This window comes from Chrysemys picta, chromosome 18 (assembly GCF_011386835.1).
Source record: "Chrysemys picta bellii isolate R12L10 chromosome 18, ASM1138683v2, whole genome shotgun sequence".
Classification (NCBI taxonomy): Eukaryota; Metazoa; Chordata; order Testudines; family Emydidae; genus Chrysemys; species Chrysemys picta.
In genome coordinates this window covers 15,437,995-15,462,692 of record NC_088808.1, presented here as the reverse complement: position 1 = coordinate 15,462,692, position 24,698 = coordinate 15,437,995, and the positions used below count along the sequence as shown (strand labels likewise).

At 43.4% G+C, this 24,698-nt stretch overlaps 1 protein-coding gene across 2 annotated transcripts in view; it reads right to left on the bottom strand.

The window, feature by feature from the left end:
- Positions 1-24,698, bottom strand: part of ABL1 (ABL proto-oncogene 1, non-receptor tyrosine kinase) — a 120,893-nt gene that overhangs the window by 40,919 nt on the left and 55,276 nt on the right. The window contains exon 1 of one of the 2 annotated variants that reach the window (XM_005293331.4): positions 4,638-5,087. The exons of the other annotated variant lie outside the window; for it this stretch is intronic. Within the exon in view, the coding sequence (XP_005293388.2) occupies positions 4,638-4,722 (85 nt within the window). The 5' untranslated portion in view covers positions 4,723-5,087. Of the gene's footprint in view, positions 1-4,637; positions 5,088-24,698 lie in introns of those variants that run through there. 2 annotated transcript variants of the gene reach the window in all.

The window sequence follows — 24,698 nt, the reverse complement described above, 5'->3', positions numbered from 1 at the left end:
TTTAAAAAAAGACCTGGTTTAGAGGGGAAGTGAAGGCAGTTATAAAAATGAATTTTATATATAAATAAAACAAATGGAAGAAACGGGAAACTCTTAGTAATTAATATAAATCAGAAGTTGGTAATTGATAAGGGAAGCAAAGGGACACAAGACGACATCTATGGCCAGCACTGTTAAGGACCATATGATGTTTTATTTTATATATATGAATGAATATATTGAACAGAAAGAATCCCTCCAGTGGTATTGGTCCATTACTAGATGGATATAGTAGAATTATCAAATAATAATGCAGAAAAGGCAGATGTGTTCAATAAATATTTCTGTTCTGCATTTGGGGGAAAAAGATTATATAGTCTCATTATATGATAATGATATCTCTTTTTCCATCCCACTAGTATTTCTGGAGGACGTTAAACAGAAACTACTAAGGTTTAAAACTTTTAAATCAGCAGGCCCAAATAACCTCCATTCAAGAGTTTTAAAAGAGCTAGCTGAGACACTTGCTGGACCATTAATGTTGATTTTCTGTAAGTCTTGGAACACTGGGGAAGGTCCAGAAGACTGGAAGAAAGCTAATGTTGTGCCAATTTAAAAAAAAAGGGTAAAATGGGATGGCCTGGGAAACTATAGGTCTGTCAGCCCGACATCAATACCAGGCAAGATAATGAAGTAGCTGATATGGGATTTAATAAAGATTAAAGGAAGGTAATGTAATTAATGCAAATCAACATGGGTTTATGGAAAATAAATCTTGTCAAACTCACTTGATTTTTTTGGGTGAGATTACAAGTTTGGTTGGTAAAGGTAATAGTGTTGATATAACATACTTTGACTTGGTACCACACAACATTTTGATTATAAAACTTGAATATAAAATTAACATGGCATACATTAAATGGATTAAAAACTGGTGAACTGACAGATCTCAAAATGAAAAGTTTCAGAGTAGCAGCCGTGTTAGTCTGTATCCGCAAAAAGAAGAACAGGAGGACTTGTGGCACCTTAGAGACTAACAAATTTATTAGAGCATAAGCTTTCGTGGACTACAGCCCACTTCTTCGGATGCATATAGAATGGAACATATATTGAGGAGATATATATACACACATACAGAGAGCATAAACAGGTGGGAGTTGTCTTACCACCTCTGAGAGGCCAATTAATTAAGAGAAAACAAACTTTTGAAGTGATAATCAAGCTAGCTCAGTACAGACAGTTAGATAACAAGTGTGAGAATACTTACAAGGGGAGATAGATTCAATGTTTGTAATGGCTCAGCCATTCCCAGTCCTTATTCAAACCGGAGTTGATTGTGTCTAGTTTGCATATCAATTCTAGCTCAGCAGTTTCTCGTTGGAGTCTGTTTTTGAAGTTTTTCTGTTGTAATATAGCCACCAGCAGGTCTGTCACTGAATGACCAGACAGGTTAAAGTGTTCTCCCACTGGTTTTTGAGTATTTTGATTCCTGATGTCAGATTTGTGTCCATTAATTCTTTTGCGTAGAGACTGTCCGGTTTGGCCAATGTACATGGCAGAGGGGCATTGCTGGCACATGATGGCATATATCACATTGGTAGATGTGCAGGTGAACGAGCCCCTGATGGTATGGCTGATGTGATTAGGTCCTATGATGATACTGCTGAGCTAGAATTGATATGCAAACTAGACACAATCAACTCCGGTTTGAATAAGGACTGGGAATGGCTGAGCCATTACAAACATTGAATCTATCTCCCCTTGTAAGTATTCTCACACTTGTTATCTAACTGTCTGTACTGAGCTAGCTTGATTATCACTTCAAAAGTTTGTTTTCTCTTAATTAATTGGCCTCTCAGAGGTGGTAAGACAACTCCCACCTGTTTATGCTCTCTGTATGTGTGTATATATATCTCCTCAATATATGTTCCATTCTATATGCATCCGAAGAAGTGGGCTGTAGTCCACGAAAGCTTATGCTCTAATAAATTTGTTAGTCTCTAAGGTGCCACAAGTCCTCCTGTTCTTCTTTTTGCAGATCTCAAAATGTAACTGTAAACCAGGAATTGTCATCAAGAGGGTATGTTTCCAGTTAGGTGCTGCGGGAATCAGTTCTTGGTCCTACGTTATTTAATATTTTTATCCATTACCTGGAAGAAATCCAAACCAATCCTTATAAAGTTTGCATAGGACATAAAAATTGGGAAAGTGGTAAATAGTCAAGAGGATAGGTCACTGATTCAGAGGGATCTGGATCTCTGGGTAAACTGGGCACAAGCAAACAATGTGTGTTTTAATACAGCTAAACGTATACATCTAGGAACAAAGAATGTAGGCCATACTTACAGGATGGGGACTCTATCCCAGGAAGCAGTGAGTCTGAAAAAGATTTGGGGTCTTGGCAGATAATAAGCTGAACACGAGTTTCCAGTGTGATGCTGTGGCCAAAAGAGATAATGCAGTCCTGGGGTGCATGAACTGGGTAATCTTGAGTAGGAGTAGAGAATTATTTTTCCCCAGTATTTGGCACCAGTGTGACCACTCCAGGAATACTGTGTCCAGTGCTTATACCCATAATTCAAGAAGGATGTTGATATATTGGAGAGAGTTCAGAGAAGAGCCCCAAGAGTGATTAAAGCATTAGAAAACATCTAGTATGGTGACAGGCTCAAGGAGCTCCATGTATTTAACCTAACAAAGAGAAGGTCCGGGGTGACTTGATGACAGTCTGTAAGTACCTACCATGGGAAACAAATATTTAATAGTGGGCTCTTCAATCTAGCAGTGAAAGGTGTAACATGATCCACTGGCTAGAAGCTGAATTCAGACAAATTCAGACTGGAAATAAGGCATATATTTTGACAGCAGGGGTAATTAACTATTGGAAAATTTACCATGGATTGTGGTAGATTCTCCGTCACTGACCATTTTAAAATCAATATTGGATTTTTTTCTAAAATAATATGTTCTCAGAATTGTTTTGGAGAAGTTCTATGGCCAGTGTTGTATAGGAGATCAGACTAGACGATCACAATGGTCCCTTCTGGCCTTGAAATCAATGTCTATGAATGACAACAGTATTAAAGAAGAGTGGCACAGACCTGCATTGCATAGAATTAGTAGTTCTGTAGACTGGTTCGGCCCTGTCTACACAGGCAAAATAAAACTATTTTATATCCAAGTCTGGCCACTACTGGATCTCCCAACATGATAGTTTTTAATTAACATAGGGGGGAAAAAATCTTACAAGGGATGGAAAAAGAAAGAAGCAGGGAAAAGTAAGCTTCTGCCACTTGTTCTTGCTGATATTAGAGCTGAACGAGTAATTCAGAACCAGCAACCATATTTTACAAATTTGCACTCTATTATTTAGATATCTACAAGCAAATCACAATTTCTTCAATTTGATGTATTAGAAATTATTCATGTCTTTTGTGATTTTTTTCATCTATAAATTAATTGGGAACATTTCTCTGGTGAATATTTGACTCTCGAGCAACAGTTAGCCGTGATTGGTCAAGTTAAGTCACATGGTTTGGTTTCTGTTCCCTGATTTGATGAGTGAACAAACATACTTCTGGAATGCATATTATTTGAACTTCAGTAGCACTTAGAGGCCCCAAAGAAGATCAGGGACCCACTGCACTGGTGTCTGTACAAATACATAGTGAAAGACAGTCCCTGTCCTGAAGAGTTTATAACGGAAATAAATAAGACAGACAAAGATAGAAGAAAAGCAATGTTATCCTTATTTTACAGATGGAATTAAGTAATTTGCTTAAGGTCACACAGGACATCTGTGGCAGAGCCAGGAAACCAGATCTCTCAATTCCCAATCTGGTGCCTTAACCACAAGGCCAATCCTCTCTATCTAATCATGCATACAAATTTAAAATTCAGGTTTCCACAAATACTTATACATGTGACTTGGAAATTCGCTTTCCATGAGCATTCGTGGAAGCGAAACTCAGTTGCATGAACTCTTGAGGAAAGCAAACACAAAAGGCATACGGGTCTGATCAAAATGAATTAAAACAATACAACTGAATATTGAAAGAAAATATTTTGCAGTATTCAACCAGCTCTGGTGATCTAAATTAAATGTAAGATTCTTTTCAAGCATCTAGGCTCCTTTAGATTTCATTCTTAACTTCAAGAGTGGCTTCTCCCCCATCCCCTTTTCCCCTCCAAAAGAGAGACCCTTCTGCAGGCAAAACTAAATTCAAGGCCTGCAGATATGGCTTTGTTTATTTTATCAGCAGTATGATCCCTTGAAATTTTACAACCATAAATGGTAGAGCCATGTTCGCTTTGTATACTGTAGTTAATGAAAATCACCTGGTTTTGAAAACACATGGAGCCACATATACCATGAAAATTCTCCTCATCCCCGTAAATGAGAATAAACTGATGAGCTTAGGCTAACTTTGAAAATGAGAAGTCTCTCGGTTCTAGCTCCAACTCAAAAGTGGAGGAAGGACTTCTCTGTTAAGGTCCACGACCACACAATCTGGCTGCTCCTCTCACAACGCAGAGTCACACAATATACCAGAGGCCTAAGCAAAGGGATTCCAGACTTTAGGAATCCAGCTGTTAGGCCTAAAGGAGCCAAGACTTCCCCCAGAATCCACTTCAAACAGCCACAGTTTTGAACTTACCTTCCAAATAGCAGCTGGAGGAAGAGGAAAGTCCTTTTTTCGATTTGCAACCCACCAATTTCAAGCAAATCTCCAACATTTTCATTTGTTAGTTTGGCTTCGGCTTGTGTGTTCTCTCCCCTCCCCCTTAGGTTTCACATACACAAAAAAGAGTTTCCCGTTAAGAGATCTAAAAATCCAGCACTCTTAAAATAATGAAAAGAATAAGCCAGAGAGACAGATAATCCACAGGGCCCATAGTACCAGTCCCAGAAACTTAACTCAAGTTTTGCTCCCCTTTTGTTAACTTTTGTTGGGAGAGAAAAAAAAATCCTACAAAGTTGGAAGCGGTTACTTCTTGCGGCAGCTCCAAAACTCTGCCATTCTTTCCCTCATACTCTCACTCCGTTAGGCACTTCGTGCAGGCAGAGCTGCTTACGTTAAACTGCCAACAAAGGGCCCCCTTCAGGCTTTGGCTGTCTGACTTCATGACATCAGATAGGCTAGTAACGCCCACAGCATACTTAACCCCTCATTGTTCCAACTTGCCTACGATTCAGGTCAACAGCAGGATTCTACTAACATATTTCTTCAGTCATGTCCAGAGAACAAATCAACACGTCTTCCTTGCCCTGGGAGCAACGACAGCGTCACTTGAGGCATTTCCTTAGAGTCAAAGAAACGCAAAACAAAGTAGGGGCTAATTATTATTATTTATATAACCCCATAGGTGTATATGGGCATTTACAGCAGTAAGAATGCACAGACTGGCAAAGGACAATGTCCCAGTGCCAAAGAGCAACAGCACTTTACACTAATATTTTGAACTTTACTCCTGTGCAGAGGAGCAACGCTGGCAGGCATTCCCATTCACCACACTAAGTAGAATGCAGGAGAGGAATAGGCATTATTCCCCAGGACGTACAATTCTGACACCACTGTGATATTTACGGTTGTATAGACTCACATACCTAGACCTCAAGTAATGATACTTTCTGAATAATTGTTACACAGAGGGGCAATACTTCTGAGAACCCCAATGGCCTCTCCCACCCTTAACTCTGCTTTGCTTTGCAGGTTTGTGAAGGGTATGATTTTGCTTGCTGCTCTCCCCAATTTTGTATTTGTGGTATGTCCAACCCATGTGTGGCTCGGCTCCTCTGTTGTCTACATTGATGTACCTCCCTTTGTTTAAATACATACATGCTTTTACATTGTTCTACACCAGTGGTTTTCAACCTTTTTTCATTTGCGGACCCCTAAAAGTTTTTGAATGGAGGTGTGGACCCCTTTGGAAATCAGACATAATCTGCAGACCCCCAGGGGTCTCCAGGCTACAGGTTGAAAACCATTGTTCTATGGTAACAGCCACCTTTCGTGGATCCCTTAGATGTAGTCTGTGGATCTCCACAGGTCCGTGGACCACAGGTTGAAAACCACAGCAGACATAAAATGGAATATATGTAATATGTATTCTTCTAATTCTTAAACAAACAAAAACAAAAAAACACTTCAGCAGATCACATAGGTACACACCATGCAAACATGACTAGAGCTCTTGGGATTCACAAAGAGGAGTGACCCCAGCATGACTTCATATTTTCCCTCCATGTGTTCCCTGCCCTGAAAGCGTCTCTCCATATTTGTTTTAATAAGTAATCGCGCCAAAATAAACTAACTATTGCACTTCTCCCTTCCCTCTAACGTTTCCAAATATTTAATATTTAAAGGGAAACTCTGCATGTCTCCAGCATCTGAGAAGCATGTATCTAACACAGCAAACACAAAGTCCAGATTCTCCATATACATTATTTTAGAGCATTGGTTTGCTTCAGAGTTCTGGTCTGTGGAGGTGCATTCTCCTAACAGCACAGCTTGGAAAGAAATCACCAGTCCCTCAACCCATGCCATTTTTTAAAACTGTAAGAAACAGTTACTGATCACACCACCAGATGCATTATTTCTATAGCATAAATCACTTTACACCCCCGTTTCTGGTTTTATCCACACATCTCAAAACATTGTAAAAAAATAAAAATAAAAAAAAATGGGTGAGCACTATTATCCCTAACTCTGTGACTCAGTTTAAGTAACTTCCTCAAGTTCACAGTCAGTGGTAGAGACAAGGACAAAACTCTGATCTCTTCACATCAAGTATAGTGCCCAGCCCACTGCCCAGTGCTACCTCCCTTAAAAAGGAAAAAAGATTATTGCAATTCACTCAAGGCTCTGCTTGAGCTGTGCTCTGGAGGTAAATGAACTTAGCCCTCAGTTGCTCTTGGATCTTTGCTATCTACTCACTCAGAGACCATTTATTTTCCAAATAGATATTGTATGCACCGAGTTTACACTTTTGAAAGATTTAAGCCATTGAATTGTGAAAAGGATTAAACCAAAATATTGCGAGGAGGGTTATGCAAGACACACAAGTGACCCAGTCATCACGTGCTGATGCTAGGAGTATCATGTTTAGGGAACTATGATGGAGTAGCAGCAAATAACGGATCTGAATCTCATGTTGTAATGTTTACTTATACTGACCTATTCTACTTTTCCATGTCATGAATCTTCTCTAATATCCTATCCTTTCGACTGCAGCTGCAGGAATGCAGAATTCCAGTGGAATTACCAAGACTGCCTCCATTAACACTCAACAGCCTCATTATGAATAAGGCAATACAAGCAATGCCAATGGAATGAATAAGGATTACATTTATGATGTGAAGTGATTCGTGCTCAATGCTTTTAAGCCAGGTTTCAAATTCTCTTTATTCCCTTCCTTAGATACAGGCAATAGCTATATCAACACCTAAACATACTTCTGAAGAGAGCACATTCAATTCCCTATTACTAAAATCTGAACATTTAAAATGGGTGGGTATATTCAAGATTTCTGAGTAGTTTCTTAAATTTCCTTGTCAAGATTACAGACACTTCCATCTAGTACAGTCCTTTTAGTGATTGAGTGGAGTATGTGGCATGGATATTCTGTCAACTAATGTAGTTGCTTTTCCTTTTCATTGTTACTATGCATTTAATATACAAAGAATGAGACCATATTGACACAATGATATTACAGCTATCTAGTTTGTTTGCTCTCTATGCAGTGATTTAACTATGTTAAACTGAAGTGCATCTAAGGCTACATCTACACTACAGGGGGGGTCGATTTAAGATACGCAAATTCAGCTACGTGAATAGCGTAGCTGAATTCGACGTATCGCAGCCGACTTACCCCGCTGTGAGGATGGCAGCAAAATCGACCTCTGCGGCTTCCCGTCGATGGCGCTTACTCCCACCTCCGCTGGTGGAGTAAGAGCGTCGATTCGGGGATAGATTGTCACGACTCCCGTCGCGATCCCCGAGAGGTCGATTTCTACCCGCCGATTCAGGCGGGTAGTGTAGACCCAGCCTAAACCTCTTTGTTATGTTGGTTTAAGGTACTTTCCTTGTTAATCATTGCATCCACACAGCTCTACCCTTGTTCTAATTAACTGCTCAGCATTCTGGGCAGATATCCCATGGTGCAATGTTCCTCAGCTCAGCTCTGTGACTTTTCTCACAGGGCATTGTGGGATGGCTACTGGAAACTAGAGGAATTCTGGGACTGATGGGGGCAGGGTCAAACTAAAATTCCCATGATTCATATCCTGGCTTTCATTAATTTTGCCACTGCCATTTTTGAACTTCTATCAGATAGGGTAGAGGACCCACTGCAGAGTGCCGTGATCATGGCAGTAATTAATACAAACAAGATGATGCATGTGCATTTGGTTAACAAGGAAAGTACACTAGCAAAACCAAGTGATCTGAAGTGCTTCCATACAAATATAGTTAAATTGGCAATGGGACCTGCACCAGGAGTGCTCCCTTGTCTTCATTTGCTCTGACAGTGTCTTGTAGATATCTGCATTCTAGTGACTCTTCTCCAGATTGGATTAAATATGCTGCTCTCCAAAGAGGGCAATTAAGTCCAGGACTTCTGAAGGAGTCTACATGAAAGGCACAGGGGGCCATGGTAGCTATATCGGATACGTAAATTCATTACTACCTGGTATCAGAAAGGATTACTCATGGCTGCCTGCCACCATTTCAATGAAGAGATGACATCAGGACAAGATGATCCCAAAGCAATGGTGGGGCACAGAGGTACACAGACAGGTCGATTCAGGTGTGAAGCAATGCAGTGTGGAATAGTAATGGAGGGACTGCCAGAAGTGATATAGTTAGGAATGAACACACTCATCATGAAGTGGACTTCCCCCGTTCCAAGACTGCTATGACATTTTGGTTTAAAAAGAGGTTGTGTGCGGACGAGAGGCACTTCGGGGTGAGCTGATTACAATTACGCTGATGTAACACTGCTATATAGATGAGGCCTGAGTAGCCAATAGTTGGACTTTACTGATGACACTACTACATCGACGCGAGAGTTTCTCCCGACGGTGTAGCTAATCCAAAGCCTCAAGAGGCAGTAGCTAGGTCGAGAGGTGAAGCTCTCTTGTCAACATAGCACCGTCTACACAGGGTTCAGTATAACTATGTCTGGGGCCCTACCAAATTCACAGCCATGAAAAACGCATCACAGACTGCAAAATCTGATCCCCCCCCCCATTCCACCCCCCGTGAAATCTGGTCTTCTGGGTGATTTTACTCTATACTATACATATTTCACAGGGGAGACCAGCATTTCTCAAATTGAGGGTCATGACCCAAAAAGAGAGTTGCAGGGGGGGTCAAAAGGTTATGGGGGGGGAGGGTCATGGTATTGCCACCCTTACTATTGCACTGCCTTCAGAGCTGGACAGTGGTGGCTGCTGACAGAGGGCCGAGCCCTGCAGGCAGCAGCACAGAAGGGTGGCAATACCATGCCATGCCAGCCTTACTTCTGCGCTGCTGCTGGCAGCTGCTCTGCCTTCAGAGTTGGGCTCCGGACCAGCAGCTGCTGCTCTCCAGTTGCCCAGCTCTGAAGGCAGCGCCGCCGCCAGCAGCAGTGCAGACGTAAGGATGGCAGTACAGCAACCTCCCTTCCCCCCCCCCCCCAAACTCCTTTTTGGGTTGAGACCCCTACAATTACAACACCATGGAATTTCAGATTTAAAAAGCTGAAATCATGAAGTTTACAATTTTTATAATCCTCCGATCGTGAAACTGACCAAAATTGACAGTGAATTTGGCAGGACGCTAACTATGTCCCTCAGGAGTGTGGATTTTTCACCTGAGCAACATAGTTATACTGATATAGGTCTGTAGTGTTGATCTGGCCTAAGACAACTTTATTTCTGAATGAGAGTTTAATGTGCTTTTACTCACGCACGTTCAATTCACCCCAATAGTTAAGTTGGCTATACTTCCCACATAGACAAGCCCTTTGTGATCCCATTATTGTCAACTTCATCGGTTCCCTCCTCATTTTCCCTACTGTGTGTTACTCTCACTTGGATCAGGACAAACTAGACTGTAAGCATTGGGGGCAAGGACCTTAGTCTCTATTTATACTGTGCTGTAAAAATAATGGGTACTGGATAAACAAAAATCACAGTGGTGCCATTACATGCACAATGATCTTCTAATTGTTAAACCAATTAACCCCTTTTAAACCCACACACACAAAACCTGGTCAACAGAAGTGTGCTGATTTCAGGATTATAGTGACCGATTCAACCGTAAAGTCAGTTGTTCTACGACATAAGAGCATAAAACATTCATGCAAGTCTTGTATGAGCTTTTGTAATATGCAATTATTATTTTATTTCTTACTTTTTTAAAATTACTTCCGGAGGTCTGGGCACCAATTCTTCCAGAAGACCATGCAAGTTAAACACCACTAACGTGCATGATGGCTGCAATGGGAGGATCAGACTCCATAAGCAGAAAGTGAATTCTGGGATGATCTCACAGTAAAGAGGAGATGGCGTAAATTTTGCTATGATCACATTAAAAGCAGACCGTGCTTTTCACCCATTTTCAAGTGCAGCTGAACTTTATTTTAAAATCCGCATCTGAGATTTTAAAAAGGCAGCAGCTTTTGAGTCCCCAGAGTAGTAGCAGTTGTTTGTTTGTTTTTTGAACACATGTGTTAAATGCACAAGGATGGAAAAAGTCAGTTGAAAGACATGCAGCATAAGCTAGAGGATAAAGAAAGGGACTGAATGAGAAAACAGACATCCTGTACCCAACTTCGGTGCAAACTTGATTGGTGTCATTTTAAACTCTGTGCCTCAGTTACGCCATCTGTAAATGGGGCTTATCACTTCACAGGAAGTGTTAGGGAGAGTTAATTCATTGATTGGAGAGCACTTTGTGATCCTTGGAAGGATAGGGCAACAGAACTAGAAAGGCTTTATTAATAATACACATCTTAATATGCCACTGCTCCTGGTTTATGATCCACACAAGCAAGACCAAATTGCATTATAGCACAGTCAAAGAATTACCGTGTTAGACTGCTCTGCTGTGACATGGAAGGTTTCACAGTGCAGGTGGACCCTATAAAATGGGATTTATAACATAATTTAACACCATCCCTAGCGCCTCCCCCACAAAAAAGTCACTGTCCACACTGATCATGGAAAACATGCTAGATCTTGTGAGCAACCACTATGTTTTAAAATACAATTGTAGCCAGTACAATTTTGATCCCAGCGCAAATGGAATGTTTCCTCCCCTCCATGGGCTAGTCCACCCTTCTTTTAGACACGGATTTAACTGTAAGGGTCAACCAGGGTCCTCAAACTGCTGTGGTGGTCTCCATTTGTCAATTTTTTTTGGCAGATACCGAGGTCTCTGATACTGGGGACTAGCAACTGAGGAGCTCTGGTGGGGTTAACTCTGACTTGCGATGTCATCAGTCCCATGCAGCACAGAATTCTTTGTCTGATGCAGACCAAATTTTAAACCAGCTTGCAATGAATAAAACTTCAGCGCACTATGCATAATTAGGTAACAAGAACTTCACTTTTATATGCCAAGGAAAACATGGAAAAATCTTAGACTGGACTCACCACGATCAGTAAAGTTAAAGCTAGCGCAGATCATATGGGGTGGCCAAACTTACTGACCCTCCGAGCTGCATACAATAATCTTCAGACGTTTGAGAACCGAACACACCCCCTGGGGCTGAAGCGCTGAGCCGCAGCAGGTGCACCCCGCGGGGCTGAAGTACCAACCTCCCTTCCAGACTGGGCAGAAGCCCTTAGCCCAGAGGTCCCCAAACTGTGGGGCGCGCCTCCCAAGAAGGGTGCAATGAACGTTCGGGGGGGGGGGGGGGGCGCAATGGGTCCAGGCCAGCCCCCACGGATGGTGAGGAGGGAGCACCACCCAGCCCCGCCCCCAGTTCTGCTCCAGCCTTGCTCCCACACCTGGCCCCATCCCCAGCCATGGCCCCCACCTATGGCTCAGCTGCCACTCCCCTCCTGCCCCTACCCCCAGCCTTGGCCCTTCGCTGCGGCTCCATTCCCAGCCTGGGGGCAGGGACAGGGCGGGGCTGGGAACAGAGCTACACCCGGCCGCGGGCCCAGCTTCCCCGCTCCCCCCCCCCAACGGCCTGGCTGCAGCTCCACCCCTGAAAAGTTTGGGGACCACTGCCTTAGCCCCAGCATCCTGCTGCAGGACAAAAGCCGTGAACTGCCCCCACCCAGTCTGGCAGGCAGAGAATGAAGCTGCACTTCGACTGTACAAGAGCCGCATGTGGCTCACCGAGCTGGGATTCCTCCCCCTCCCCCCCCCGTCATCATAGAGCCTGCTAATTACGCTATGTGTACACTATCAATTTTTGTCAACAAAAGTCGACATAATAAAATCAGATCTTATGTTCACACTTGCTCCCTCTTGTCAGCAGCTTGCATCCACAGTGGGGGCACCACTGACAATGTGAGCAGTGCACTGTGGGTACCTATCCTATAGTCCAGCTTGACACCTCCTTTTGCTAGCTGTTGCGGGAAGGCGCATCTTGGGACCTGGTTAAATGTCCCATGATGCACTGCTTTGTGTCCCAGCAGTCCATGGGCTTCCAGCTTGCTTTCGCCGCAGTTTTGCATCGGCCATTTTCTGCTCTGCACCCCGGCATCTTTGTGGGAAGGGATGAATCCCACACTGATCTCCCATGCTCTGTTAACTGTCATGAAGACAGTTAATCGTTAAGTTCCTAACTGAAGACGACTCGCAGGCACCCAACATTCTGCGTGACATGGATAGGAGCAACTTGAGATTGCTTTTGGCATTCACAGAGCAGCTGCATAGGTTCAACTGTTGCTATTGGGTTCGGGAAACAAGCACTGAATGGTGGGATCATATCGTCATGCAGGTGTGTGATGATGAGCAGTGGCTACTGCACTTTCGGATGCGGAAAGTCACCTTCCTGGAACTGTGTGCAGAGCTCGCCCTAGACCTGCGGAACAAGGACACCAGAATGAGAGCTGCCCTCTCGGTAGAGAAGAGTGTGGTAATCGCTATGTGGAAGCTGGTGACTCCAGACTGCTCCCGTCGGTCACGAATCAATTTGGAGTGGGGAAGTCGACCGTTGGGACTGCATTAACGCAAGTGTGCAGGGCAATTAATCGCATCCTGCTATGAAGGACCACGACTGTGGGAAATGTGAATAAAATAGTGGATGGCTTTGCAGAAATGGGGTTCCCTACCTGTGTGTGGGGGGCGATGGATGGCACACATTCCAATTTTGGCACCAGACCATCTTGCGACAGAGTACATCAATAGGAAGGGGTACTTCTCCATGGTGTTTCACTGACAACGCAGGGTGGTCCAGGAAGGTGCACGATGCCCGCATCTTCAGGAACACTGACCGGGACAGAAAACTACAAGCGGCGACTTTCTTTCCAAACCAGAAGATTTCAGTTGGGGATGTTGAAATGCCCATAGTGATCCCGGGAGACCCAGCATATCCTTTACAGCCGTGGCTCATGAGCCACGGGACACCTGGCAGCAACTACAGGCTCACTAGGTGCCAGATGACAGTTGAATGTGCCTTTGGCAGATTAAAGGCGAGCTGGCGATGCCTTTATGGTAGGCTAAACTTTAATGAGGAGAATATTCCCATGGTCATAGCCGTGTGCTGTACGTTGCATAACATCTATGAAGATAAGGGTGAAAGGTTTGTTCGAGGATACCAGGGCTGTCAGAGGAGCCCAGAGGGAGGCAATTCGAATCAGGAAGGCTTTAAGGCAGCACTTTGACAAGAAGCACCAGTAATGTATATCTCTGTCAGAGGTGCTAGTTTTCCTAGGACACAATGCTGTCATTTTGGGCCTTATATTCCTGTAAGACAAGGATAACAATGCCTGTGCATGTATTGGTGGTAGTGCCTGCAATCTCCATTTGTAGAAAAAAAAATAAAGGTGATTCACCATTAGAAAACTTTGCTTTTATTGAACAAGAAACAGCACACACACACAGATGCCTGATGGGAAAGGAGGAACCACGGAAGGACAGACTTTCACAACTATGTGTAGGTCCGGCTATCATTGTGAAAGTTGTTCGAGGGGGTGGAGTGAAGGGGAAACCAACAACTCCCAGAAAGTGAAAAGGAATGTGTGGGCGGAGTTTGGGGGGGGGGTGTCATGGAAAAGTGTTCTGAATGTGCTGCAGGGGAGGGCGAGACAGATCTGCTCAGTCTGCAGCCCTATTAAGGACTGCAGCATCTGTGTTTGTTCCTCCATTACAGTAATCATCCTCTCAGTTGCATCTTTAACAAATGCTTGATTCTCTATTCTGTCCTGCCATTCAGCTTCCCAGCACGCCTTACGTTCCCTTTTTTCTGCATTGGAGCACTGCAATACCTCCCAGAACATGTCTTCTTTGCTGCATGTTGGGCACTTTCTTATCTGGCGGAGACGCTCAGCAGCAGTGCGTGGGGTGTTCCTGAAGGCCACATCTGGTGAAGCACAGGGGACAATGCACAGAAGCGGGATTGTTAAATTCACGCACAGCATTGAAACGTTTCAGTAAAATATACCTTTTGAAACACTGCAATCACTTTCTCACTGACCCTAGCCAGGCACACATCTCCGTGAACAGCCAAAGCATAGTGAGTGTTGGTGAGGCGGGGGGGGGGGATTGAGGGGAGGGGCTGCTCTGTATGGGGAAAAGACCGCACTCTCTCTGCAAGGGTTGTGGTGCAGCATTCTATGGAAAAAATTCTAAAATTCTCCCACACTTTTCCACAGGCGGGAGTCATTCTAGCAGACATCTCACGGCTAAGGGTAAGCAGGGAAACGAGGGTACATCTACTCCATGCTTGTGGCTTCCGCCCTGCTCCCTATGCTGCTCACCTATGTGCCGCTTTGGTCCCTGCACAAGTGATTGCCAAATGGCACGAGAAAGTTTCCTACAATGGGGAAAGGAACAAAGCTGTTCTGCCATGGAACCTTCAGCGGAGGATTACAGAGTACCTCCAGGAAACTTTCCTGGAGATCTCGCTGGAGGATTCCCATGAGATCTCTGTGTGCATCAACACCATTCTGCCGTACCCATTAGCTACACAGGGAAATGTCCACCTCACAGAAACATAGCCAGCCTCCCACATTTCTACATCCTGAACCCATCTCCACGCTACACAAGCCACAGCCATTTATCAGGTATCTCATCTCCTACTTCTTGCTCCCTGCTGAGACTGGCTAGACACCTCTGGAGTGGAGAACACTTCCTGACTGCCTGCCCCACCAGGAGCTGCACATCCTCGTTTAACTCCACCTCTTCATCAATAACTTCGTGCTCCGGGTTAGGTCCTCTTTCCGCCGCCTCTGTTCCCTCCGAAGTATCCACAGGGTTCTTGGCAGTGGAGTTGTCACCGAGGATAGCGTCCAGCTCCTTATAGAACCGGCAGGTCTTAGGTGAAACACTGGAGCGACAGTTTGCCTCCCTTGCCTTATGGTTCGCCTGCCTCAGCTCCTTTATCTTCGCTCTGCCCTACAGCCGGTTCCAACATAGCTCTCTTTGCACAAGCCTCGAGAAATGTGCCAGCAGGTATCCCAATTCCTATGGCTCAAGCGCAGCTGGGACTGCACAGCCTCCTCTCCCCATATACTGATTAGATCCAACAGCTCCGCAGCGGTCCAAGCAGGAGAGTGTTTGGTGCAATAACCTGCTATGGTCACCTGGGACAACGCGATGAGACCTCTCCACGTTGAGACAGCAGGAAACAGAATTTCAAAAATTCCCAGGGCTTCTAAGAGGGAGTGGCAGATGGTCCTTTGCCTGGCTGCAGGGCAGTGCAGTTCAAACCGCTGACCAGAGTGGTCAGGATGGGCATTGTGGGACACCTCCTAGAGGTCAATTAAAGTGATGAGATCAAGCGTGATGTCTACACTGGCACTTTGTTGAGAAAAATGTAGAGGAAAAAGATGCAAGTCTCTCGTTGTGGTGGATGTATTTAGTTGCCAAAACGGGGCATTTTTCCAGACAAAAGTCACATTGCAGAATGTACGCACGCACTATTTGGTCAACAAAAAGCAGTTTTTGGTGACAAAACTTGGTAGTATAGACAAGGCCTTAAAGATAATCTCAATCTCTCTTGACTCAATTATTTTCTAGTCCTGATCATTACTCACTGACACCTTGTTAACACGCAAAACGTATCCCATAAGACTATTGTTTTAATGCATACTCAAACATTCCTTGCTTACTGCTTCCCTAACAATTGCTGTACTATACTAAAAGGCAATTATGTCTGGAGACAATGTTTTATTTTTAATACCTAGCACAGGTAGTTTGTGAGAAAAGGCTCTCTCAGCATTCTAACATGCTAAGCATATATTACTGAGCCAAACCTTTTGGGTTTGTTCACAGAGCTAGCGCATGTCTACACTAGAAAGTTAAGTCAACCTATCTTAGGCTAGGTCTACACTGGGGGGGAATGGATCGATTTAAGATACGCAAATTCAGCAATGCGAATAGCATAGCTGAATTCGACGTATCCTATTAGACTTACCCCGCTGTGAGGACGGCGGCAAATCCACTGCCGCGGCTCCCCCGGCGACAGTGCTTACTTCTCCTGACAAGATGGGAGAACGCGTGTCGATTCGGAGATCGATTTAGCCGTCTAGATGAGAAGCGATAAATTGATCCCTGAGCGATCGATTTCTACCCGCCGATCCGGGCGGGTAGTGTAGACTAGCCCTTAGGTCGACATACAACCCATGTCCACACTACCCTCCTTCCGTCAGTGGTGTGCGTCCTCACCAGGAGTGCTTCCATAGACTGGGCTGCCCATCCCCCAGGCTCTCGGCTCCCAGCTCCTCGCTGCAGCTGGGAGCCAGTCAGGGAGCACTGCACCCATAGTCTGGGTGGCTCCCAGCACGGAGCCAGGAGTCTCAGTGCAGCTGCCGGGCTCCACAGGGGGAGCTAGGAGCCTCTGGGCAGGTGCAGCCCGGCTCGGACCTAGGAGTGGGGAGCCCAGGCAGCAGCCAGGCTGGGGAAACTGGGACCCGGGAGTGGAGGGAGCAGCCTGGCTCAGAACGGAGAGCGTGTGGCCTGGCTGGGAGTGGGGAGCCAGGGGGCCAGCCAGGCTTCATGCTGGAGCTGTGAAATTGACAAGAATGACAGCCAACAGCCGATATAAGTAACGCAGTGTCTACATGGACACTGCGTTGCCCTAACTACACCAACATAAGCCCTATGCCTCTGATGGAAGCGGAGTTATTATGTCCTTGTAGTAGGGCACTTACATTGGTGGGGGAAATGTCAGCGTACACACCACAGCCTAATTAGACTGACAAACTGCCTTACGTCAACTTAACTATGTAGCGTAGGGCAAGCCCAAGAATAGGGCCCAATCCACCAAGGCGCTGAGCACTCTCAGCGTCCACTGATTTCAGTTGGAGATACAAACTCATCGCCTCGCTGGTTCAGGCCCATAATCTAATACAGCTGAGCAGAGGAATCATCACTAGGAAACATCACACTCTCCATACATGCCACTTTTTCTAGAATTCACATCCCCACACTACCACAAAGGAACCAAAACAAGAATATTCATACGATAGATGTTTTACCCTATGGGTCAGCAGCAGTAGATTGCAGAGGGACTATAGGCCTGTTAATCTACCTGAAAAATTCCTTGTGAATAACATGGCAGAATCCTTCTTTTCAATCTCTCCCCATAATGGTAAACATGGGACTCTCTCACTGCTATACTTAAGGTCTGTCCACATTGGCGTTGTCTATAATAGAAAGTTTAGTACCATTTCTGGAACAGTGCAGCTGAAAATCACTGGTAGCGACGGTGTATGCACTAGTGTAGATATAGCTCAGGTATTTTTCCAACATGTCTTGAAAACCTGCTCAACTGAAGCTTCTTGCCACCACCTTCAAAGTACTACATAACTCTACCTCTCCCTACTTCTCCATCCTTGCAGGAGCGGCAGAAGCGCCGTGGAAGTGGAAGTGGGTGTGGGGTGCAGCACTAGGATTACCAATCCTCCAGGATTGCCCTGGAGTCTCCAGGAATCACAGATTAATCTTTAGAGATTATGTCATGTGATCAAACCTCCAGGAATACCTCCAACCAAAACTGGCAACCCTAGGGACCACAGGCACCTGAACAGTGGCCCCACCCCCTGCCGTACCACACAGCACACCCACCCATCCCCAGGTCCCATCCCTTCTCCCTGAGCCCCAGTACAGCCCCTTTCCCCGAGTCCCCATGCTCTGTTCGCTCCTCTTGCCCTTTGCTGCTCGCCCTTATGACCAGTAAAAAGGGGGGAGGGGGCATGGCCCCCTGGCTCCTCCTGTTCCGGCACCCCTGAATCCTTGTCTGGTTTCATATCAGCTTTGCCCATTCTGCCTGATGCCAGTGTTGTCTACCTTTCTTCAGCCTCTCATTCAGACATCTCTATGCCTTGTATGCAATTACATGCATGAAACACCTTTCCTAAGCCTATCCACAGGCCATTACACCTTCTCTGCATTATGACCCTTCATAGACCCACTTTGGCTGCAACGCCTAAAAAAAATAGATGACTAAGAAGTGTGAGGAGTAATACTGAATACTTCATATAGTCTATTAGTGAGCATAACCGCATACTTCTACTCTGACCACTCTACAGAGGTGCTGTACCGCTTCCCCCTGTCTGTCTGACTTTAGTTTGTCAACTCCATGGGGCAAGACAATGCTTTGTTTACTGTTGAAAACTGTATTGTGGGTACTTCTGGAAAGACATAAAATAAATAAAAGCACATACAAGCATAATGAAATGTTAGCAATTCTGCAAGTTAGATATTCCAAGAGCCACTATGATAAAATAGATGAGGCCCAGAAAAGAATTCTGGGCTAATAATCATGAAAATAAAGCACACCAAGCAGTTCAACTGAAAAACAAAAACCTTTTGCAATACATGTGTATTTGTTGCTTTTACCTCCTTCATCTAACAGATGTTTGTTATTTGCAGTTCTCACAACTGAAGGAGTCAATTGACAAATGGTGGGATTAGAGACATGGGCTGTTAAACTATCTGAAATTCCTTTCAAGTAACATGCCAGAATCCTTGTCTTCAAGGTGGTGGCAAAGGGGCTGTGCCTGAAGCGTAAGATCTTGAAGTCACCACTTAATGATATCCTCCTTTCTAACTTCAGAGTGTCAGTAAGAAATAAAATTGCATTTAGTATCAGCGTTTGAACCCTTTATGGTTTTAAAACCCAAATCAGACAAGGCTTTTTATGTTCATGAAAAACCTTTTAGCATCCATTGAAAGATTTTGAAACATCTGTAAACAAAGAAAGGAAAGAGGATCTTTGGAATTTCTAGCATCAAGATGGAAGTAGTTCTGAAAGGCAAAAATCACAAAACCACACCTTTGTTGTATTGACTTTGCTTTCTTTATCTGGACAGCCTATCAAATAAGTTTTAAGAAGGGAATGGAAATTGGGAGTTTGAGAGTGATGTGGAGAGTTGTTGCTAGTTTGAGGATTTTATTTAAGTGTGTACTATAATATTTGCTGCCAGATCAGAGAACATGGAACATATTTTAAGGCAACAAGGACATAATCAAAACAGATACATACCTGGAAAAATCCAGAAAATGAAAAGTAAGCTTTTCCACCACGTACTGACTCTTTGGTAATTGTGGGAACATTTTTTGTAATTTAAGAAAATGAGAAAGGAAAGGAAGGGTTAAATGAAACACACCAACAGGGGTGAAACCAAAATAGCATTGTTCAAAACAGATGGGTTCATGTAAGGATCATCGTTTAACCTTGCATGATTTTTAGTACAACAGCACACACAACAAGCAGCAAGTCTGTAAAAGTGTGGTTGATTCTTGATGGTAAGGAAGTAGTTAATTTCTTCTAGTCAAGGGCTGAAAAACCTGCCAAAGCAGAAGACCAGGCCTGAAAGATCAAATTACATCTGAGGAGGGGGTGGAAGGGGAGAATAAGAAAAGAAAACAAGTATTCTGAACCTCTGCACAGTATTAGACCCAGCAGGGATTAGAGGAACATGGAGGAGCCAATATTTATCCAAGTTCTCTCCAGCACAGTTGAAATGGACTGTAAACATATATGCTATTCTTCTTCTTATTAAAATATTTTCAGATGGATAGGAACCACCGGCTGTAGCCGGCACTGACAACTATGGTACAAAAATTACTTTTTAAAAATGGTTTGAGCAGTTGAGGATCTCCATCCCCCACCCCCACCCATTTAATTGCTATTCATTTTGTCCTCAAGGTTAAAAAAACAAACACTCAAGGAGGAAATGAAACCAGCAGAGTGCTCTGCTATTAGTTTGCTCAATAGCACTATTACCATGTACACACAAGAAAGTCAAGTTTCGAAAAGCAATAACATTTGAAGGGTAGCCTGAGTGATCAAGAGAATGTACATATTGATAACGCATCCAGACCTAATCATCAATCGTGCACACCAAGACCTTGGTCAACACTGGAGAAGCATTAGGAACCTTCTCATTAATTTAAAACCAGCGGTTCTCAAACTTCATTGCACCGTGATCCCCTTCCGACAACAAATATTACTACATGACCCCAGGATGGGGACCGAAGGCCAAGCCCACCTGAGCCCCGCCGCCCCAGCAGGTGGGGGCCAAAGTTCAAGCCCAAGGGCTTCTGCCCTGGGTGGGGGAGAGGGCGCATGTAACCTGAGTCCTGGGCAGTGGGGCTTGGGCTCAGCCTTGCTGAGGCCCAGGGCTAACACCAGCCTTGGCGACCCCATTAAAATGGGGTCCTGACCCACAATTTGAGAACCCCTGATTTAAACCTTTGGCCACCTCAGGAGGAAATAACCTCGTCAGTGGCTAGTTGCTTGCAAAGAAACGCACTGCATAAACAGCTGTGAGGTTTGAGAAGACTGTGACCGCAATGATAAGCCATTGGGGCATAGTTTCAGTCTAAACATTTCTGTTGCACTTTCTTAATCACCAACTGCTCAGAGACCTCATTGCCTAAATTCCTAAAATACAGAAAAAAAATAGTCTATATATTTCCACCTTCCCCGAGCAAATAACCATTTCTAGTGTTGGTTCAATTCTTTGGCCCTGAAGATTCTCAAGGTAAATTAAGTCACATAGGAATAGACAACTTTATATCTCCAAGTACAGTATGAACATTTTCATCTATATTTCATGACAGCAAAAGGGTGGGTTACAAGTAGCTAACAGCAACTTCCAAGCGCAGGTTCACTGCTCGCCAATATTCCACTCAAATTAGTCCTTACACACTAATGCAATGTTTGCTGGCAAATCCAGCAAGAGTTAAGAACAAACACAATGCTAATTTTAGCAAATTTCAATTTCTTTTCTATCTTTAAAAATCCCACAAACAGACAATCTGTTCATAGTTCATCAGTATCTGGAGACTTTATGGTAAAAAGTAAATCACAAGGGCCATTATTCTCTTGGGCTCCAAAGGTTCACACCTGGGTATGCAGTTACTCCCACATGGAGTAACATTATCCCTGGACAGAAGCCTTTCAGACCAGGGACTATATATTTTCTAACATTTTATGAGGATTGCAAAATGGCTTCCTTTACAAGCCAGTGCTTTCCAACCAGAAACTCAAGGCTGAGATAAGCCTTTAATTGAGGTGTGCGTACATTCTATGAGAAAACAGAGGTGAGTTTACAACCATCCTGATTTCAAGATTTTTTTCCCCCTACAGTGACTTTTTTTTTTAAACCACAGTATATATTTTGTCTCAGACTCCCACAGATTTACTTACAAAATCCCAGTTCACCTGAAGTATTAATTACTCATTATTTCCAGTTTGAGAAAATGAATAAAAACCCCTTAGAGGAAAAAGATTTCAGTTAAATAGACTTGCCTGTGGCTATGCTCCCCTTCAAATATTTCAGCATTTTATTTTGTTGGCTGGAGACAATACAAATGTTGTAGGATTCATGCCGGGAATGTGCAGTAGGGGCAGGACTAGTATTTCACTTTGATTGGTAATGTTACTGAGACTGTAGCTAAATGGGGGAAATTTGAGAAAAATAGCAGCTACTTTATTGTCAAAGGCAAATAGCAAAAATGGGCAACTCTTGTTCACGTGCAAATTGGGGCACTGGTGCGGAAGAAAAACTGTCCATCATGCTTCCTTATTACTTAGTGAATTGACACAAGGGATGCAGTTCAAATGTGGAAAAATGAACCAATGAAAATAAAAATCAAGAGAATACACTTTAAATCTCTAAACAAAGCCTCACTGAAGAAAAATACAGGTTCTAATTTGCAGTCTTTTGCAAAAGTAAACTGATCCTGTCTAGCATTGTTTTCTGTGCGGTGCATTGTTAAAAATGAAACGGAGGTCCAATATAGACATAACTGGGAAAAGTTCTTTAATTAATCTCTTTCCAGGATGAGTTTCTTTGATGGGAGTGAGTATGTTTTTGATTTTAGATGTAGAAAAATTGCACGAGGGTAAGCAGTATGTCCACTTAAGATCTTAACTATACAGAAAATAAGGCAGAGAAAGATAGAATAAGAAAGGCAAGGATAGAGACTGAAAAAAGGAAGAAAAAAAAATCAACATTCCTGATCTCTGGAGAGTCAGAACTCTGTATTCCAGCTCACAAGGAATATGAGATTCTTTCCTTTCACCCTCTTTCTTTTCCCTACCTATCTACCATTAATTAGACCCATTCATAGGGCAGATTCGTTACATGTGGTCAGAGGTTTACAGCAGTTGGTATGAATAGAGATAGTCGATTCTTCCAGTCCACATCGTACACAGAAAATAAAGCAAAGTATAGAAGTATAAATGAATAGCAACATCGGGCAACCCAGAGGTTATCTGACTCTGTTCCCATGCTGGCCTAATAATAGTTGCCAAGTCTTACATTTTAGACTCAATGGAGTGACTTGATGGTTTCCAAGAGAAGCAGATTTTTGAAATCTTACACAAGTAATTAGAAACAAACGAGCCACGTAAAATGCCTAAATCATTGTTCTGAATACCTGATTCATAGATTAATTGTTCTGGATACTTGATTCATAGATTTATATTAATCAAGTATTCAGAACAATGCATCTAGACATTTTACCTGACTAGTTTATTTCTAATTACTTGTGTAAGATTTCAAAAATCTGCTTTTTTAGAAACCATCAAGTGACTCAACTGAGACTAAAATGTAAAATGTACAGCTGTGGTGCACCTATTTTTGGTGACACACAATAATTCATTCTTCTAAAAAATAGTCTAGTGAAGCTAACCTTCGAATACACGAGTGCAATGCTCTCTTCCTGAATTTGTGGGCAGCCATCTTCAAACCAAAGTTTTTATATAGGTGACCTAAATCCATTCCCCTCAATGGTGAGGTGTTGATTTTTAACAACCAATTATATGCAAACAGTATTAACTACATTGCTGCTTATCATTTTAGCAGAAATTCCCAGCTACTGTGCTTATCCAGAATGGCTGGATATCCCGAAAGTTAGAGATGGAAAAGACTCATTAGTTCTACAGTATACAACCCACAAAGGAGAGAGTAGGTACGAAGTATATGAGACTTCCTGATTTTGTTCAGCCTGTCTAGCACACTTAGGGATTGCTGCAGCAGGCTGATAGAGAAGCTGTTCTGAAACTCAGCAATGATCACCGCTCTGCCAGTCTGAAGCCACTTCCTGGCTTTGAAACAGCTGAGAAAATATTATTTTCCAATATTTAAAAATATTAAACTTCAAAGTAGGGAACCTTTACCTGCTGCAGCTGAAGGAGACAAGGAAGCATGGACCTTTGAATGCAACTGCCAGCATTCAAATAGACAGCTTCAGCATCCTGCTTGTAGATTTGCCCACAAATCCTACAGAAACATGAGACTGATAGTCATTGCTATATGAACGGACCAAGAAAGATTAAGACTCATTTGATCAACCGTTCAGAGAATTTCAAGGGGATAAAACATTTGTGGTGTTTACAGACCTACTTCCATCTGAATCACAAGAAGCTGCATGCAAAGTTCAGCTAGAATTGAGTGACTTACATTGTTCCAATCCAAGTATGGTGAAGGAAATTGCTTGAATTTCTAGAGAGCTGTGTGACTGAAATCCAGATCTGTGAGAGGGGTGCTGTTTATTAAAACCTCTTTGGAAGTACTTACATGTGAGAGACCTGTTTTCAAACGAGGAGTGCCACCTGCAACTATCCCTGCAGATATTGTCTAAAAGTTTCATTATTATATATAACAATTGTATAAATAAATGCACAGCTTTTTTCCACCTCTGATCAAAATACAACGCATATTTATTCTAGTTTTTATTCCAGTGACATGAAGCTCTGGTAAACTGCAGAAACTCATTTCTGGAAAAGCTGTAAACCACTAGTGTATGCTTTCATTAATGCTTTCTTGCTGTTCTTAACACGTATCACCTATACTACATTCTTAAAAGGCGATCACAAATCCAGGTATATGGACAAATCAGCCTACAGATTTTAACTACTGGTGGGACAGACGTGCATCAGGCACATTTGGTTTTTCAAACAGTTAATTTAGTTCTGAACATGATAAAAATTAGTACAACACACAGTGGGTCAGGCCCTCAGCAGCTCTGGGGTAGCTTTGTGAAGCACTGTCGATGCAATACTGCACTAACGGTGTCTTTGTCCCCCTGGACAAT